Genomic DNA, 20,475 nt, shown 5'->3' on the forward strand with positions numbered 1-20,475 from the left:
TGTCTGTCTCTGTCTTCCTCATTCGTATTCTCTTCCTCCTCTCCGGTAATGACTGTTTTTGTTTTGCAGCAGTTTGCCTGAAAGCGGGGGTGAGACTGACTGAAGGCCCCCTTAACCCGGGAGATGATCATGTGTAATCATCATAACCATTAAGTCCGCTGTAAAAGCACAGTGAAAATAATGCATTTACCGCTATAATTATAAAGGCATTTAGCTGATGTTGGTGTTCAAACCTAACTCAGAGCCTACACAGACAGTAGAATGAGTCAGTAATGAGTCACTATGACCTCGAGATTTCATGATTGCGTCGCCATGATTTCATGATCTCAGTAAAGCAGAGGAGATGGCTAACAGTGTGCTGCTGCTGCTGCTGCTGCAAGGGGTACGGTTTGAGTCGATCCAAAACAAATCCCCTCCTGCTGTGCAAATTTTCATATCAGCTTGTTGTGCTTATCCACTAATACACAGCACATAATCTCCCTGTCTGTCTGTCTGTCTGTCTGTCTGTCTGTCTCTCTCTTTGCTCACCTGACCTACCACTCTTTTGCTCCCATCTCGCCCTCTCTCATCTCTTTCCCTCTTGTTGTCTGTTCCGTTTCTTTGTTCTCCCTCTGCTTTCTGACCATGCTCTCTCTCTCTCTCTCTCTCTCTCTCTCTCTCTCTCTCTCTCTCTCTCGCTCTCTCTCTCACTCTGTCATCTCTCTGTCTCTCTCTCTGTCTCTCAGATGATGTGTCAGTGCTGTTGCAGGAGATTATAGTGGAGGCCAGGAACCTCAGTGATGCAGAGATGTAAGCCCTCTGATTGATCCTCACAGAGATCTAACAGTGTGTTTTGTATGTTTAGTGCACATGAATGTGTGTATGTGCATGTGTGTATGTGTATACACATGTGCATGCCTGTCTGTGTGCATATCTCTCTGGGTTTAATTCTAAAATTAGTGTTAGTCTTCACGTTCCGTGTTGTATACAGTGGTGCTTGAAAGTTTGTGTTCCTATTAGAATTTTCTATATTTCTGCATAGATATGACCTAAAACATCATCAGATTTTCACACAAGTCCTAAAAGTAGATAGAGAACCCAATTAAACAAATGAGATGAAAATATTTTACTTGATCATTTATTTATTGAGGAAAATTATCCAATATTACATATCTGTGAGTGGCAAAAGTATGTGAACCTTTGCTTTCAGTATCTGGTGTGCCCCCCCCCCCCGCAGCAATAACTGCAACTAAACGTTTCTGGTAACTGTTGATCAGTCCTGCCCATCGGCTTGGCGGAATTTTAGCCCATTCCTCCGTACAGAACAGCTTCAACTCCGGGATGTTGATGGGTTTCCTCACATGAACTGCTCGATTCAGGTCCTTCCACAACATTTCAATTGGATTAAGGTCAGGACTTAGACTTGGCCATTCCAAAATGTGAACTTTATTCTTCTTTAACCATTCTTTGGTAGAAGGACTTGTGTGCTTAGGGTCGTTGTCTTGCTGCATGACCTACGTTCTCTTGAGATTGAGTTCCCGGACAGATGTCCTGACATTTTCCTTAAGAATTTGCGGGTATAATTTAGAATTCATTGTTCCATCAATGATGGCAAGCCATCCTGGCCCAAACCATGATACTACCACCACCATGTTTCACCGATGGGATAAGGTTCTTATGCTGAAATGCAGTGTTTTCCTTTCTCCAAACATAACGCTTCTCATTTAAACCAAAAAGGTCTATTGTGGTCTCATCCGCACACAAAACATTTTTCCAATAGCCTTCTGGCTTGTCCACCAGATCTTTAGCAAACTGCAGACGGGCAGCAGTGTTCTTTTTGGAGAGCAGTGGCTTTCTCCTTGCAACCCTACCATGCACACCATTGTTGTTCAGTGTTCTCCTGATGGTGGCCTCATGAACCTTAACATTAGCCAATATGAGAGAGGCCTTTAGTTGCTTAGAAGTTACCCTGGGTTCCTTTGTGACCTGGCCGACTATTACACGCCTTGCTTTTGGAGTGATCTTTGATGGTCGACCACTCCTGGGGAGGGTAACAATGATCTTGAATTTCCTCCATGTGTACACAACCTGTCTGACTGTGGATTGGTGGAGTCCAAACGCTTTAGAGATGGTTTTGTAACCTTTTCCAGCCTGATGAGCATCAACAACGCTTTTTCTGAGGTCCTCAGAAATCTCCTGTGTTCTTGCCATGATACACTTCCACAAACAGGTGTTGTGAAGATCAGACTTTGATAGATCCCTGTTCTTTAACTAAAACAGGGCGCCCACTCACACCTGATTGTCATCCCATTGATTGAAAACACCGGACTCTAATTTCACCTTCAAATTAACTGCTAATCCTAGAGGCTCACATACTTTTGCCACTCACAGATATGTAATATTGGATAATTTTCCTCAACAAATAAATGACCAAGCATAATATTTTTTGTCTCATTTGTTTAATTGGGTTCTCTTTATTTACTTTTAGGACTTGTGTGAAAATCTGATGATGTTTTAGGTCATATTTATGCAGAAATATAGAAAATTCTAAAAGGTTCACAAACTTTCAAGCACCACTGTATTATGTGTGTTGTCAGGCTATCGTGTGTTGATTTGTTTTCTTAATTGAGCTGCCCCATTAAATAAAGGTTGATATGAAATAAAACAAAATAGAATAAAACCTATACAATACCATAAGAATCTACTACCACTACTTTCGGTTGCTCCCATTAGGGGTCGCCACAGCGGATCATCCGTTTCCATAAATATACCATAAAATATATATATATATATATATATATATATATATATATATATATATATATATATTTGCTCCTTGTTTGTTGAGCACGTCTCCTATCATTGAGTGTTGCTTTTAACAAAGTTTTATTTATATATACATATAAAATATACCATACAGTAACATACGAATATACTTATTTAACTCTCTCCATCTCTCGCTCTTTATGTTAATCTCTGTGTGTGTGTGTGTGTGTGTGTGTGTGTGTGTGTGTGTGTGTCCCTTAGCTGTTCTGTGTTCCTGCTGGATCGAGTCAGCCATGAACTGGTGGCCAAGGTTTTTGATGGGGGCCTAGTCAGCGACGAAGAGGTATAACACTGAACTCCTCCACGTAGTGTAAAGTGTAACACACACACAGACACACATACACACAACATAGATTTGTATTAAAGATACGGATTCAGTTTTTGTGTGTATGTGTGTGTGTGTGTGTGTGTGTGTGTGTGTGTGTGTGTGTGTGTGTGTGTGTGTGTGTGTGTGTGTGTGTTTTCCCAACATGGTGAGTACAGAAGGAGTTCCGTATCCCAGCAGATCAGGGTATTGCTGGCCATGTCGCGACAACAGGTCAGATCCTCAACATTAAGGATGCCTACTCCCATCCACTCTTCTACCGCGGGGTGGACGATAGCACCGGCTTCAAGACACGCAACATCCTCTGCTTCCCCATCAAAGACGAGAATGATGGTAACAAATGATAAGGAGGTGCAATAAGTAACCCTCCCAAAGCAGATTTTTCAACATACCCAAAAGCAGTATTGAACACGTATTTCCATTTTCCTCTTCAGTGGCTCAAACCTATGGGGTTTTAAAATCTCACGTTTTGTTCTATTTTGTTGCCATTTGTGGGTCTGTGTTTTTTTTTTTTCTTGCGATTCAGACTGCACTGCACCTGTTTACCTAATATGCTATGATTCATTTGCGGCTCCCTGGTTTCCTTCTACCCCCTCTCTCCCTCATCTTCTTTCCCTAACTTTTTCTCAATGCCACTCGTCAATCTCCTGCTCCATCCATCTATCACTCCTCTGGTCCCCTCCCTCCCCCTAAATCCCCTTCCTTGTTTTTGCCTCCTACACCTTCTCTCCTTTCCTCGTGCCTTCCCTTCCTCCATCTCTCATTTTCTTTCTTTTGCCTTCCTTGCTTGTCTTTCTTTCATATCCTCCCTCTGCCCCTCTAACTTCACTTACCTCTCCTCCTCTCCGTAATTCCACTTTTCCCTCCCTATCCCTTGTCTTTCACAGAAGTGATTGGAGTGGCTGAGCTGGTCAATAAAACCAATGGGCCATGGTTCAACCGCTTCGACGAGGACCTGGCCACAGCCTTCTCCATCTACTGTGGCATCAGCATCGCTCATGTGAGTCTGGCTTCCTGCAATCACCATCATTACGGGCTGGCTCGGTGACCGGTGAATACAGATATTCCCTCTGAAACTCTAAAAGATCCCGGTTTTCAACTTTGGCATCAGCCTAATGGATGCTTCCGTTGGCATAGCTACAATTGCAAAGCTTGAAACAAGCCAAGAAAAATGCTGGGAAATTATGAGAAAGTATTAATGCCTTAGTATCAGCTATCCTCATCACCATTAGCCTCCCCCAGTCTAATACAGTGAGCTTTCAGCATCTTCAGCACATAGCCTGACTGTATGGAAGAAGAAGAGCCTCAAAATACTCATATAAAACTGATGTGTTATTGGTCCAGCATCCTGCACAAGTCATAGTCACCTTCACTCTCATTTAATTCACCATGTTTAGCTGTAAATAGCTTTAGGCTTGCAAACAAGTCTACTCAGTAGATATAATAGATAATCAATAGCATAAAACAGACAATGATTTCCACCTTTGTGAATTTATACTTAGCACAAAAAGTAAGGAAATTTGTGTTTGGTAGATTGTCTGTGAATGTTCTCATTCATCCTGGTCATGGTTACCCAAAGGAATTGAATCGAGTGCAACTGGACTTGGTATATATCCGTGAAGACGTTTCGCCTCTCATCCAAGAGGCTTCATCAGTTCGTGCCTCTCTGACTAGAGCAGTTCACGGACAGATGTCCTGACATTTTCCTTAAGAATTTGCTGGTATAATTTAGAATTCATTGTTCCATCAATGATGGCAAGTCGTCCTGGCCCAAACCATGATACTACCACCACCATGTTTCACCGATGGGATAAGGTTCTTATGCTGAAATGCAGTGTTTTCCTTTCTCCAAACATAACGCTTCTCATTTAAACCAAAAAAGGTCTATTGTGGTCTCATCCGCCCACAAAACATTTTTCCAATAGCCTTCTGGCTTGTCCACCTGATCTTTAGCAAACGGCATACGGGCAGCAGTGTTCTTTTTGGAGAGCAGGGGCTTTCTCCTTGCAACCCAACCATGCACACCATTGTTGTTCAGTGTTCTCCTGATGGGGGCCTCATGAACATTACCATTAGCCAATATGAGAGAGGCCTTCAGTTGCTTAGAAGTTAGCCTGGGTTCCTTTGTGACCCGGCCGACTATTACACGCCTTGCTTTTGGAGTTAGTTTCGACTTCTAACACCCCCAACGACCGTCGCTGCTTAACATCGGATCACAAAGAGCCATGCACATCAATAGCTCTGATAACGACTCCAAAGAGGATAAATATCTGAGTTTCATCACCAGCCAGTCAGACTAGCTTGGGCTAGTCAGAAAGGCACGAACTGATGAAGCCTCTTGGATGAGAGGCGAAACGTCTTCACAGATATATACCAAGTCCAGTTGCACTTGATTCAATTCCTTTGGGTGTTTGGTAGATTATTTCTTTGTTGTAACAATGCTTCTTGGTAATAAATCTTATACCATTGGAAAGCCTGTTTATTTTCCTTTTAAATGGTGCCACATTTGTAAGGAACATGCATTTGTGGGATGAGCAGCAGAGCTGAGTATGTGGGTTGCGTCCATGAAAAATTTGCTAAATCTTCTCTGCCAATGCCAAACAGCTTATTTTGCTGTTGCTACTGACTCTTGTTTTGAGCTTCTGGTACCCCAGGTGCTGACAATCAGGTGCCTTATATAAGATTTATTGCCAAGAAGCATTGTTACAACAAAGAAATAATCTACCAAACACAAATTTCCTTACTTTTTGTACCAAGTTTATCTGATCTTCACTCTTACCAAACCGACTTGAGCTTTGTTCATCTATAAAGCTTTCAGCTCGCTTGCTGAAACACAGAGGATGATGACGATGTGATGTTATTGCTGTCAGAGACCTGTTTGTTTTTATTTAAACATTCATTTTTTAGTCTGACCAGATATGTCTTCCTCTCATAGATGTAGATGCTGACTGACAGCGTCACTGCTAATTACACAGACTGCAGACAATAGTGCATTAAAACTTTATAATTCTTCCACCATCACATGGCATTATTTTTTTTAGGGAGGGGGGGTTCCCCTTTTTTCTCCCCAATTGTACCTGGCCAATTACCCCACTCTTCCAGGCCATCCCGGTCGCTGCTCCACCCTCTCCGCCGATCCGGGGAGGGCTGCAGACTAACACATGCCTCCTCCGATACATGTGGAGTCGCCAGCCGCTTCTTTTCACCTGACAGTGAGGAGTTTCACCAGGGGGATGTAGCGCATGGGAGGATCACGCAACCCCTCCCCCCCCACACGGTTCCCCCTCCCCCCTGAACAGGCACCCCGACTCACCAGAGGAGGCGCTAGTGAAGCGACCAGGACACACACCTACACCCGGCTTTCCACCCACAGACACGGCCAATTGCGCCTGTAGGGACGCCCGACTGAGCCTGAGGTAACACGGGGATTCGAACCGGAGAGCCCCGTGTTGCTAGGCAACGGAATAGACCGCTACGCTACCCGGACGCCCGTTTTGTTGTCTTTTGACCATCAAAAAGTACAAAGAGTATTCTGGCTTTTTAAAACCGTGTTCTGCTTGTGTTGGTGTTTATGCTTTTGCTGAGGTAATTTGTACATTATCATTCTGAAAGGTTACATGAAGGAATTTGATGTAGCACTCCCTCAAGATAAGCGAGAATCTCAGCAGTAATTTAAAGGATTTCATTCAGTGGTGAGTTGGATGTCTTTTAAGAGAAGGAGGAGGAGGACAATGTATTATGTTGCTGTCAGCCATGAAAGACTTGGCGAGGATGTGCTAAACATCATTGCCCTCTACAACTCACCCGTGAATGATGCCCGACTTTCAGGCAGTCGGCATCACATGTTTCTTGCTACTGGGCACCAAGCGGTTCAAAAAGAGTTGCTCCGAAAACTCAAATGATCAGAACTTGTTGGTATTCAGCTCTCAACCATTTCAGCCCATTTTCACCTTCACGCCAGACCCCAATATAATAGTTAATTAAACCGCCTCACATCTTGTAGTTGAAACGCTCATCTCTGTCCAGACAGTCAAAAACAATTACTCGATTCATTTTGAGGTTATAATTAATTAATGCAGTCAATTGTTGACATGTTGTGGCCCTGTTGCAACTGTTTTCACACACAGATTTATTTGATCAGTACCAAGGTAAACAGCAGCAGGGAGTGAATTCAAATGGAAATGGCAACAGGGCCAGTGAAGGAGTGAGCCTCTCAACAGCTTGATTTCTGCATACAGAAGTAACTCCAAAGCCCCAGTCCTGACATCATGACGCATCAGGGTTGCCAACATAAGAACCTTTTCACCTTCGCTGTATCCAACTCCTAGGATGTTTGACCTTCAGATGGTGGCAGCTAGTTGGTACCTCAACTATGAGAAAAAAACAGAATATATGAAACATTTGATTGGATAAATAGTTGGCTCAAAGGCAGCTTATGATTAAAATATGACCACATGGGGCGTCCAAGTGGCGTGGCGGTCTATTCTGTTGACTACCAACACGGGGAGCACCAGGTCAAACCCTCGTATTACCTCCGGTTTGGTTGTGCCTGTGGGAGGGAAGTCGGATGTGGGTATGTGTCCTCTGGTCGGTCAGGGCGCCTGTTCGGGGGAGGGGGACGGGGGGAATAGCGTGATCCTCCCATGTGCTACGTCCCCCTGGTGAAACTCCTCACTGTCAGGTGAAAAGAAGCGGCTGGCAACTCCACATATATCAGAGGAGGCATGTGGTAGTCTGCAGCCCTCCCCGGATCGGCAGAAGGGGTGGGGCAGCAACCGGGATGGCTCGGAAGAGTGGGGTAATTGGCCGGGTACAACTGGGGAGAAAAAGGAGAAGAAATCCTACAAAAAAAACAAAAAAAACAAAACATGACCACATATGGTTAACCCATGGCCACATACAATATTAACCAGTGCCACAATGATGGCTTAGCACGTGCACAACTTTGCTCTGGGGTGCTCAAGTGTGAGCAGGCTTCTGTTTTAGACATACTGTTATTCAATTTTTGCTTCTTATGCATTCACCTCTGGTTTACAATTCTAGCAACTCAACTACCATCCCATTCCACTGTATTGCCCTTTATCACCCTCTTGGAGCTAACGCTGAAGTTCTAGATTCGGAGTTAAATTTTTTAAAAACTTTTACTGTCCTTTGGGCATTTTTCTAGATCACAACATTCCACACAGTAATGACAATTCATTATTGTTTTTTGTGCAAACTCTATATTCGGGTCAAGATAAATAAAATACCCAATTGAGATATTAATGCATTGCATATGTTAGTATGTCTGTTAAGAAATTACTGACACCAAAATTAACATTTTAAGAACTTTAATACAGTTTTTCAAACAATTCAAAATGGCCGCTGTCCAATGCCTGTAAATACTGCAACGCCTCGGTGGTAGTCATGGTGCGTCTGAAACGGCATCTGTACCCAGACATGTTGGAAATAATCAAATATCAGGTTTGGACTATTTCTGTGCACTGGAGGACGCTAGTGTGTTTCTAGGACAGAGCGATGAACTTCACAAAGGAAATGTGACCAACACACAACACAAATAGCTTCATGACGCGCACGATGGCACACAAATTGGTTGTTTTAGGTAGATCTTATCATAACTATTTTTTGTGCAATTGATCTAAAACTCATTTTAGTGCAAATATATACAATTTTAGGAGCATTCAGGGAGCAGCAGGTCTGTACCTTTTTTTTTTTCTTTCACCAAGTTACTAAACTTTGAAAATCCAAAACCATCAAAATGACTGCCTTGGTCGTTCTAGTAAAATTTTAAACCTTTTTATGAGATTTTTTTCTTCTTCATTTTTTTTCCTGCTACTACACCTCATTTACCTATACTCTGAATATGTACCCAGTATCTGTTTTGCGCTGCTTTGATTGTCTTTTAATTGTTTTCTACTTTTAATGTTAAGTGTGTTGACATTTATTGTGTGATAACGCACTTTAAAAAACATATTCTGACTTCTCAACTATATTATCGTCTCAAAAAACAATCACCCCTGTTTAAAAGCCTTGAAATGAATTTATCTGTATTACTTTGAACAAATCGTATGAGCTTGAATGTGTTGTAAGACAGGAAAACCTATACACGCACACACACAAATACACAACCAAGTATGTACTCGACAAAGCAGGTACACATGTCAAACGTTCTGTATGTAACTGATACAATTTGTTGTTTAAATAATATCTAATTATTTTGAAGTGTACATATTTGCATATAAAACCACAAATAATTACTCAGTCTCCGCAGTTAGCTTCCTGTTCGTTGTCACCTAAGCAGCAATGCAAACTGTCTCTTACTTGCAGCCCACCAGACTAGCACACATCCTGAAGCCGTCCACCTCCCTAACGCTGTGAATGTAGCACTGCAGGCCGCTCAGTAGGCTTAAATAACTGCAGTAAGGCAGGTGTTTTTATTAAGCGCTAGAAGCACTTTAACTAGTGATCATTAGCTGTTGCCGCTAATTGCCCTGCAGGAGGGGCTAGTGTTTTATCCGTGGTGTTCTCATATGCTGGAGTTTATTTTATTCTGCCCATTTGTTTTATGCTTTCGTGATCATTTTCTTTTATGGCTTGGGTTTTATCTATTCGTGTATCTTGGATTAATGTATTGTGTGCGTCGTAAGTGAGTGGTACCATGTGTTTGTCTGTGGTTAAGTAAGCTCACTAATTCCCATCAATTCTGTTGATGTGGCGATCAAATATTGGCTCTTGAGTCGCCTATTAAAGTTTTTTCTGCATTCGCAATTTGTGAGATAGATGTGTTGAGCGTGTTAACAAAGATAACCTCGGTTATCCGAGATGTTATTTTTCTTTTTATTACATTTAAGCCACGGTTTGCTTGCACGTCTGATAATCTGGCGATGGCGTTAGTTTTGTGGTAGAAGCGTACGACCAAACTGTAGATGTATATGGCATATTCTACAGCAGTGAGAGATGATAGAGGATACATTAACACTGCACATTTGTCTCTGTAGTCTCTGCTCTACAAGAAAGTCCACGAAGCCCAGTTTAGATCCCATCTGGCCAACGAAATGATGATGTACCATATGAAGGTAAACTCATATTGAACACAGGTACACAGTGATGCATCTAAGGAAACACTCGTTCAAGCAAATAACTTTATTACACACAGCACACATGCACCCTCTCTCTCTCTCTCTCTCTCTCCCCTTGCTCTCACTCACACAAACAAATGACAGCATTCTTATGCCTCTTCAAACCTATGACCTCATTGACACTTTCGTGTTGCAGGTATCGGAGGAGGAGGTGACAAAGTTGTTGGTGACAGGGATCGAACCGGTGAAGGAGATCCATCCCTGCTTCGCCGAGTTCACATACACGCCCCGTTCCTTACCTGATGACACCACACCCATGGTAAGAAGGAGAGAGAGAGAGAGAGAGAGAGAGAGAGAGAGAGAGAGAGAGAGAGAATGAGAAGGAGAAACGGTGGTATGAAATATGGAAGACTGATGAGAAAAACGGAGAGACAGAGAAAATGAGCGGGAGAGAGAGAGCCAAAGGAATAGTAATAGTATGTTGGAAAATGGAGAGAACAGTAGAGAAAAAGACAGCAGTAGATTGGGAGATTGGCAAATTAATAGGTAAGGAGGTGTGTGGGGGGGGGGGGGTGCCAAAGACTTGTTGGTGTTCTGACATTGTCGTGTTTTGTTTATTTTCAGGGTATCCTCAGCATGTTTGAAGACATGGGGTTCATCAACACATACAAAATTGACCTGCACACTCTTGCCAGGTGAGACAATATGAGTTATTTGCTTTGCATAACCGTGTGTGTGTGTGGGGGGGGGGGGGTGTGTGGGTGTGTGTGGGTGAGTGAGTTACGAGTCATAAATTCTGATATGGTTGGGTGGGAATTGAACACACACACACACACACACACACACACACACACACACACACACACACACATATGGAAACTGTCAATGGTGTTGATAAAGTGCTCAACAAATGAGGAGCAGAATATTAAGAATATTAATTTTATATATATATATGGATCATAAATCATTGTACACGGTCCTGTGGTGGCCCTGGCAGCCTGTCCAGGGTGTCTCCCCGCCTGCCGCCCAGTGACTGCTGGGATAGGCTCCAGCATCCCGGCGACCCTGAGAGCAGGATAAGTGATTTGGATAATGGATGGATGGATGGATGGATGGATGATAATGTGGCTGTTGTTTGCTTACAGGTTTTGTCTTATGGTTAAAAAAGGCTATAGGGACCCTCCCTACCACAACTGGATGCACGCCTTCTCTGTCTCACACTTCTGCTACCTGCTCTATAAAAATTTAGGGCTTTCGAACTACCTCGAGTAAGTATATGCCACTCTTTCACTGCACAACACTTTAAATAAAACTTGAAGATTTGCCCACCAATGTATTTGGTAATGTTTATTCGAACTGAAGGTCATGAGTCTAAACTGCAGAATAATGATATATATACTTTGCTATTGTTTGTCCTCTTTCTCTTTATATCTAATCTTACTCTTTCTCCCTCTTAAGGGATATAGAGATTTTTGCCCTCTTCGTCTCCTGTATGTGCCATGACCTGGACCACCGTGGCACCAACAACTCTTTTCAGGTCGCCTCGGTAAGATCATGTACATGATCCCTATAGTTTGGGGGTGGGTGGGGGGGTAAGAGTATTCCATGTATAGTGACAGTTAAGTCGGAAAGGCAGAGATATCTACTACTACTACTACTACTTTCGGCTGCTCCCGTTAGGGGTCGCCACAGCGGATCATCCGTTTCCATTTCTTCCTGTCGTCTGCATCTTCCTCTGTCACACCAGCCACCTGCATGTCCTCCCTCACCACATCCATAAACCTCCTCTTTGGCCTTCCTCTTTTCCTCTTCCCTGGCAGCTCCATATTCAGCATCCTTCTCCCAATATACCCAGCATCTCTCCTCCACACATGTCCAAGCCATCTCAATCTTGCCTCTCTTGCTTTGTCTCCAACCCGTCCAACCTGAGCTGTCCCTCCAATATACTCGTTCCTAATCCTGTCCTTCTTCATCCCTCCATATGAAAATAAAAATGAAAGGCAGAGATATATGATGACATAATAAACTCCAAGACCCACATCTAACATGCTGCAAATCCATCGTAGGTACATTCACCAAACTATGCCATCAGGATACATACACACACACACACACACACACACACACACACACACACACACACACACACACACACACATAGTTTTGAGTGAATCTTTGATAGATTTAAGAAAATCACCAACAGCATAAAATATCAGTTGTTGCACAACATGTGGCAGTACAGTGTTAGCTCACACAGATGTCCCAGAGTTAAGTCTAGACTTTTTGTTTTTGCTTGTTTCATTTGACAGACTGCTTTACATGGGAAAGTCGTGTTTCATTCACAAGTCTGTTTATCTTCTTCTTCTTTTTTATCAGAAATCTGTGCTGGCTGCTCTCTACAGCTCAGAGGGATCTGTAATGGAGGTATGCCGACACCGATGTGCTTCACATTACAAGACTGAGAGCAGGGATGTGGGAAAGTGCAGTAGAAAGCCACCCAGGCTTAGTTTACCTACTTTATTTATTTCACTTTCTCCACTTTTGTAAGCCAATGTAATTATTTATAACATATGTTATTGCAGGTAATATTACTGTTATGTTATTGATGTTGGCTGTAGGTCTTAATGTGCTCACTTCACTGGAATTTGAATCAAAAGTGCTTCCCACTGCTTCCCTGGCTGAGTCAACCTATTGCCGTGGGCTAGTATTACACCTAGTAGAAGTCATTTAAATTGCTCAATGTACTTTTCCTTTTCGTGCATCGTGCCCTAAGACCGTGCCTGAGTATTCTTTGAGATACATCTTCTTTCCACATTTGTTCATCCATCCTCTTCTCATGTTTTGGTGATGGTCACAGAGACACCACTTTGCCCAGGCGATAGCCATCCTCAACACCCACGGCTGCAACATCTTTGAGAAATTCTCCAGGAAGGTGAGTTGAAGTGTTAAATTACTGCCCTTCTCATCTTCTCTTCATCTTTTTCACCCTCCCTCTTGTTCTGTATCTCAGTTAAATTGCAATTTCAGTTCCATTGTGCTTTTTTTTTTTTTTTTTTTAACATGATAAAATTTGCGTTTATGTTTGTTGGGGGGGGGCAGTTCCCCCGTTTTTTCTCCCCAGTTGTACTTAGCCAATTACCCCACTCTTTTGAGCAGTGCCGGTCGCTGCTTCACCCGCTCTGCTGATCCGGGGAGGGCTGCAGACCACCACATGCCTCCTCCGATACATGTGAGGTCGCCAGCCGCTTCTTTTCACCTGCCAGTGAGGAGTTTCACCAGGTGGACATAGTGCATGGGAGGATCACACGATTCCCCCCGTCCCCCCAGCAGGTGCCCTGACCGACCAGAAGAGGCGCTAGTGCAGTGACCAGGACACACCCACATCCGGCTTCCACCCACAGACACAGCCAATTGTGTGTGTAGGGACGCCCGACCAAGCCGGAGGTAACACAGGGATTCGAACCGCCGATCCCCGTGTTGGTAGGCAACGTAATAGACCGCTACGCTACCTGGCCGCCCTTGCCTTTGTATTTACAACAACAAAAAAAGTCAGAGATATGGTCTCTGTCTCTTTTTGTCTTTTCCCTTCCACTTTCTCTTTCTTTTTCTCTTTCCTCTTCCTCCATTCTTTCTCTTCCTCTCTTTTTTGCCCACTCTCATTCATTCTCTCTCTCTTCCAAATTGCCTGAATTAATTTGGTGAACATTTTGTATAGATACTACACTCTATCATATGTGTTATATACGTTTTTTAGGACTACCAGAGAATGTTGGATTTGATGAGAGACATCATCCTGGCTACAGATCTGGCTCACCACCTTCGCATATTCAAAGACCTCCAAAGGATTGCTGATAGTATGTATTATTAATAATGTGTGTCTCAAGTGCACATTGTTCTCAACTTATTTCACTCACGAGCCGTTACACATGACAAACTATGATTTTTATCCTCCCCCTATCTTAGTTGAGTTGAGTCAGCATGGTTTTTTTTTACTTCACATGAAAAAAAACCATGGGTATGAACATTGAACCATTTTTCATACTATAAATATACATTCTTGCGTCCCATAAATCATCTAGTGACCTGCTGAATATTATGTTGTGACCTCCAAGTTGAGAACCATGAGTATAATACTTTCTCTGGGGATAATGAATAGATCCATTCATCACCTTGATTAGCACTGACAATTACAAGGGTGATGGGACTATAAAACTTCCTCCTCGGTGATATCTCTACCACAAAGCACTGGTACATACTGTATGTCTTGAAAGCATGCTCAATAACCCAGGTAAGAACATCAAAGAAGGTTGAATCAGTTCATCTGGATACAACGTTTATAGACGGATACATTTCATCCCTCAGCTAAGTGGCCTCCTCAGTCTTCAGTCAGTCTTCAGTCTATCTAGCATACATACTGTACGCTAGATAGATTTATATACTGTGACTTGCTTGGCGTATATCCACAGTCACACTTCAGCTATCTGCAGTATCTATCAATTGTCTTTATAGGCTTTTCTCTCATTTTATTGGACTACTCAAAGCTTCAAGAGATAGTTGCGCTGCGATCGAACACAATATAGTTGGCTATAACCTTTGGACAGTGTTTTTTATACCTCCGTGCAATCAGTTATACATTATCTGTACAGGGATGGTTCTCAATGCCATCAATTTTCTGCTGTTAAAGGTTTCAAGGACCTTCATGTCCTCATAATGAATTGGCAATTACTACTCACAATACACCATGTTCAGCATGCCAGTCTTGTAATGCAAAAAAAAAAAATCAACAGAAACAGTCCCGGGGTTGCCAACATTGGCCGGGTGCCTGGAGTGAGATTTTAATTTGTCCGTGCGCAACTATAAGCCGGCACACAAGCACAGCAATTGTTAGACTGCTTAATTCACTTTACCTAAGCATTAACTTAAACTATACCTCATATTTATCAGTAATATGGTGCTATACTATAAAATGTGAAATGTTTAGGATCTTCCTTGCAGAGGTGATAGCATTGTAGGCCTTGGCCTATAGCTATCAAGCTTCTCATAGTGGGAGCGCTGATCTATCTTGCTCAAAGAATAAGGCTATGATATGAAAGGGGAAACCTTATCCTAAACCTTATTTGGACTGGATTAGTTGGGGTTTTTTTTCCCCAGGGTAGGTCAGTCTTTTCATGTATCACAGATGTTCCCAGTGATATTAATCCCATGAACCAATATAAAACTGACTTTACTGCGGTGTGTTTTTCATGCACCACTTCACTTAACATTATGGAGCAAATTACCTCCTCCTGTTTTCCCTCCAACTCGAGTGTACTCTGATAAATTTAATTCTGTCCAGATTGAAACCCGAGTGTTTTAAAAGACATTTATTTTTTGCAAATTCATTTTGCAAAAATAAACTCAAGATACCATTCAGATCCTAAAGCGCTTGGGTAGGAGCACTTCCTGGACTCAAATAGAGTTTGTTTGTGGTGCTCTTTAGATGGGGATATATGTAGACATGAAAATCACAAGAAAACTCCAGGGCACTCTCTTTTAGAAATTAAAATACCTTTAATGTCATGGCATGGGCATATAGGACCTATAGAAACAAACGCCGATGCGTTTCGGTATCGAGCCTTTGTCAGGGAGTTGAACAGATCTCATGGAACAAATGGGCCTTTCCCGAGTGTTACTCCACCAGAAGGAGTCTTCCTCCTGGACATGGCGTTGTGGCCTAGAGAAGGTATAGAGATATATAGTGACTCCAGCAGATGGCGTCATTTTGGCCCACAGTATTTATCAAAGCTGAATAAAGAGCTATTTGTGTTTATAAGAAAGCAGTCAAACCTAGGTCTTCATCTGGGTCTGACAAACCGCCCCTCATTTTTGGGCTTCACATAAAGTCTTATACAGGCTATGTGGGGGGATAGTGCTGTGAAATCAATGAGATGAATAATGTTTTCCAAACACCGGTTTTGAGGTTTTTGTGGGTATCATTTAGTTTTTACTAAACGATTCTTCAAGCACAGGAGGTTTTCATACATGCACTCAAGGAATAAGAGCCCAGCCCCTGGGTGACTGGACAAGTGTAAAAATGCTGTTTACAGAACGTCTTGTCTGTTAACACAAATGTAAATGCTAAAATTAATTTGTGTTTGTGCATGTGCATGCGTGCTTGTTTCTCTCGATGTCTTTCAGTTGGTTATAATCCAAAGAATCGGACCCACCGCTCCCTGCTGCTGTGCCTGCTCATGACGTCGTGTGATTTGTCAGACCAGACCAAGGGCTGGAAGACCACACGCAAGATCGCTGTCAGTGTCAAAGTTCAACACCAGATATATATGACGAGTTTCACTCAAATTTTTCTATTTTTTAGAGAGATTCGTTATGAGACAATGCCAGGCAGTTCGACAATCAAAAATGTATTCAAATATATAAATCGGTGCGTGAAACGGCTGTTAGCGATTTTTTTTTCTCTTCTCAAAATCCGTAACACTTTGACAGCAGATTTTATTTTCTCCTATCAGGTTAGCTCACCGTGATTAGATGCACATCTGAGAAAACACAAAATTATTTGAGAGGAACCACCAGAAAAAATTGCACAAGTTGTACACAAAGGTGCAAATTTGTTGTAATTATGCTTGCAACTATTTTGGGTGTTTTTAGAATGGCCCGTTTTTCAGTTGGACATCTTGTGTTGGGATGCAACTCTTTCTTCCTTCATTCAGTGATTTTATTTGAAAGCTGCTCATGCACAACCATTCTGGGTCCGTCTCAGAGAGCATTTGTTTTATTTCAAGACACAACACATAAATGCATAATGAAAGCAGCCCATTATGCACAATTCTCTATGAATTAGTAGTCCTGTGCTAAAATCATACTCCTGCTAATGTATGGATTTTATGCTATACCATAATATAACTGGGTTTTCATAATACAGATATTGCTTTTTTTGTTCTGGCTTTTGTTGTTAGTTTGGTTATGATTACTAATATTTAGTAGCAGGAGTTGTAGTAGCAGTGATGGTGTCAGTGACATTGCTGTTCTTACCATCTAAAACATTGCAAAGTGGACATTTCAGAAATGTGTGATATAGTTTAACAGTGGTTCAGTATAATAACAAGTGCAGAATGTCCGCCCGTAGCATTTGTTAGCAGTTATATAATAGGAATAGCTTTAGTAGTGGCATGGTTTCTGCAGTGAGCAATGCAATCCTACTTTAAAAAAAAAATGCTGATGCATACCCATTCTGTTGCTGAAACTGTACTGCAGTATAGGGTTACATTTAAACAAGGTCACACACACACACACCCTCCATCCCCAGCAACAACCCTGACCCGTGTCCTTAATCCTACACCCCAAATGTCTTTGGGTGTATGGCTACAGCCGTTGTATGCAGTAAATGCACTATAATCCCCAGCGCCAAACCCTAAAGTGCACTCTTTTGTAAACCCGGATTAAAATTCTACGCCACAAACGCCTTTCGAGGCAATTTTTTTCAACAAACATTTTTTTTAAATCCGTTTATTGGGTTTTGCAATTTATTCAGACAACACAAACAATCAAGCATCCCCCCCCTTCCCTCCCTCCCATCCCCAGAGCAGAGAAAACGGGGGAAAAAAATTGTAATACTGAAGACAATCATAACAAAGACAGAATTTCGCTCAAAGTCATGCCATTACGGTAACAGTAGGGTTCCTGCGGTACATGCATGCACCCCTGAAGAAAAAGAAGAAAAAAAACAACACCGTGTGTGTGTGCAACCTCCTGTGGCGTTGGCGATCCCCATCCTCTGGAGCAACTGTTAAGGTCTTTTACATAGTCCAGAAAAGGTGGCCATGTTTTATCGAAGGTTCTCACTGAACCTATCAGGGAAAATGTAATCTTCTCTAACCTGGTGTAGTATAACACATCTGTGAGCCGTCTACTGTGGGTAGGTGGCGATACACGTTTCCATTTCAAAAGTATTAGACGTCTAGCTAAAAGAAGCAAAAATTGTTATATATCTTTGTGTCCCGTGCACAAATATGTATTAGGGGATTTCCAGTCGATGTAACTATGTGTCTTAGTTCCAGCAGAGCCTCAATCATAGTTAGAATTAGAATTAAGACCAATTCTCATCGAAGGTGAAGAGCCGTGACTGGTTTATAGCATTTGAGCACTAGTTTGTTCAAATTATATGAAGTCCTTACCTGAGACTTCATAGCTTGTTCAGTTTTAATTCAGTACCTCGTACAGTACATAAGTACATGTACGATGTGTTGTATGAGTTTATGTAAAAAAAACTGCATCAAAGTGGATTATATGTGGTAGGCCATGAGGTGTAATATTAGCAGGATATCGCCTAGTGCAGATGCCTGATTGAAAAGAATAAAAGTGTCCTATCTCTTCTTCTGCAGGAGTTGATTTATAAGGAGTTCTTCTCTCAGGGTGATCTGGTAAGTTTCAGACTGCACGGCTCCCTGTTGACTCACACGTATGATATACAAGTAGTGTCAGTATGAAAAATCGCCTGTGATTTTATCGCTCATCTGTGTTTATTTTGTGGTGTGTGTGTGTGCGTGTAGGAGAAAGCCATGGGAAACAGGCCCAGTGAGATGATGGACAGAGAGAAGGCCTACATCCCAGAGCTACAGATTAGCTTCATGGAGCACATCGCGATGCCCATTTACAAGTGAGCATCCAATTCATAGAAGAAAAAAACCGTAAAATCCATCATTTTCACTTTTTAAGATCACTAAAAGTCAGAATAAACTAAAGGACTGAACTAAAAGATATTTTTTTGTAACCTGTCTCGGCCGACAAGAAGCTTTTGAAAAATGCAAATGGTCAAGTGGGGTTCTGGGGTGTTTGTCAGTGGCTCATCCCTTTGCAGATAAAAAGTATAACATCACAGATCAGGGTGAGACCGGGAGTCCAGCAAGGCGTTCAATTTCAACCAGTGGGAGGCAGCAAAACAATGATTTTTTTTTTTTTTTTGTCATACAAAAAGGGGATGAATGGTATACAGCGTATTGTTTGTTGAACTGTTGTCGAGGGTTGGTACAATTTCCCCATAGTGAAGACACACAAACATGAACCCTGAATGGGTCATGGAGCACTTGTAAAACGTCTTCAGGAGCTTGGAAAACATAGTGGGAAATTTAGTTTTACAATTTAGTCTCAAGTTACAAAGGAACTTCCACAATGAATTTAACACACACTTTAAATCGTTCTTCTTGTTTACGTTTATCTCATGTCAGTCACACTAACCCAATGAAAGCTGGACATGGGAGGACCCTAAACATGTTGGAGAAATAAACGGCGTGACGTGATTATCAGTCAGACCGCTTCATACCATGGTCACAGAGAACGCTGGTCTCTGATTGGCTGGAGGATGTGCGTTAAAAACCGTATAATACACAAATAGTTCGGCCAAAGCCTAATCACTTTTAAATTCATACACTGGTCACAAATGTGCTGTGTAACCACAGCAAGGCGCTGATTCAGCAGCAAGGAAAGCGAACATCCGCAGTTAGCGTAGCGGCTAACTTTTGCTTCATAACCTTTCCATTCTGAGTCCAAAAAGCTCAACAAAAACAATAACTGATGGTTTTATTTTAATTCTCTGGTAAGTGAACATGGCACTCCACTCGGCGTCGGCCAGTTCTTTGCATCGTTCATTAAAATCCCTGAACGCACACCTTGTTGTGGAACATCCCTGACATGATGTGATGCCTGCAATTATGTTAACGGGGAAAAAAATGACAAGACAAGAAACTTTTAAGATCTTTATTATATATTAATGCTACACCTCCAAAACCTCACTTCACTTTCAAAAGTATAATTTTCACGTAAGATAATGTGGATCCACGCAAGTCCCACCCTTGTCCCGTTACCTTTGTCCTGATAGGCTGCTGTCCGAGCTGTTCCCTGGGGCCACTGAGCTGTACGAGAGAGTGGCAGCTAATCGAGAGCAGTGGACCAAAGTGTCGCACAAGTTCACCATCCGGGGACTGCCTAGCAACAACAGCCTGGACTTCCTGGACCAAGAGTATGAGCTCCTGCAGTCCCAGGGTGCTTTCGGGAGTGACGACCACTGCCTCAACGGTTGCCTTGACGACGGGGATGGAGGGCGGGCTCAGTGATGACGACGGTCCGCTGAGCGTTCTTCGAGTTTTCGACGTCCAATGGGAGGCTGAGAATACCTTTTTAGTGACCTCAGAGGGGAGGGGGGTCTCTCTGGCTGCTGTCAGTCAGTCAGAGGGACTGTTTAGTAGGTGTTTAGCAGTCCATGCGGAGTGGACA

The 20,475-nt window shown here is 42.4% G+C and overlaps 1 protein-coding gene across 2 annotated transcripts in view; it reads left to right on the plus strand.

The window, feature by feature from the left end:
* The window catches only part of LOC130115489 (cGMP-dependent 3',5'-cyclic phosphodiesterase), a 256,094-nt gene extending 235,619 nt beyond the window's left edge, over positions 1–20,475 (plus strand). For both annotated transcript variants that reach the window (XM_056283167.1, XM_056283168.1), the window contains exons 16-31: positions 726–789; positions 3,007–3,088; positions 3,289–3,463; positions 4,018–4,130; positions 10,129–10,206; positions 10,406–10,528; positions 10,834–10,904; positions 11,355–11,477; positions 11,668–11,755; positions 12,586–12,633; positions 13,067–13,141; positions 13,964–14,063; positions 16,387–16,499; positions 18,588–18,626; positions 18,756–18,862; positions 20,081–20,475. In XM_056283167.1, coding sequence (XP_056139142.1) covers positions 726–789; positions 3,007–3,088; positions 3,289–3,463; positions 4,018–4,130; positions 10,129–10,206; positions 10,406–10,528; positions 10,834–10,904; positions 11,355–11,477; positions 11,668–11,755; positions 12,586–12,633; positions 13,067–13,141; positions 13,964–14,063; positions 16,387–16,499; positions 18,588–18,626; positions 18,756–18,862; positions 20,081–20,315 — 1,634 coding nt within the window. In that variant the 3' untranslated portion in view covers positions 20,316–20,475. The remainder of the gene's footprint in view (positions 1–725; positions 790–3,006; positions 3,089–3,288; positions 3,464–4,017; positions 4,131–10,128; positions 10,207–10,405; positions 10,529–10,833; positions 10,905–11,354; positions 11,478–11,667; positions 11,756–12,585; positions 12,634–13,066; positions 13,142–13,963; positions 14,064–16,386; positions 16,500–18,587; positions 18,627–18,755; positions 18,863–20,080) is intronic.

This window comes from Lampris incognitus, chromosome 7 (genome assembly GCF_029633865.1).
Source record: "Lampris incognitus isolate fLamInc1 chromosome 7, fLamInc1.hap2, whole genome shotgun sequence".
Classification (NCBI taxonomy): domain Eukaryota; kingdom Metazoa; phylum Chordata; class Actinopteri; order Lampriformes; family Lampridae; genus Lampris; species Lampris incognitus.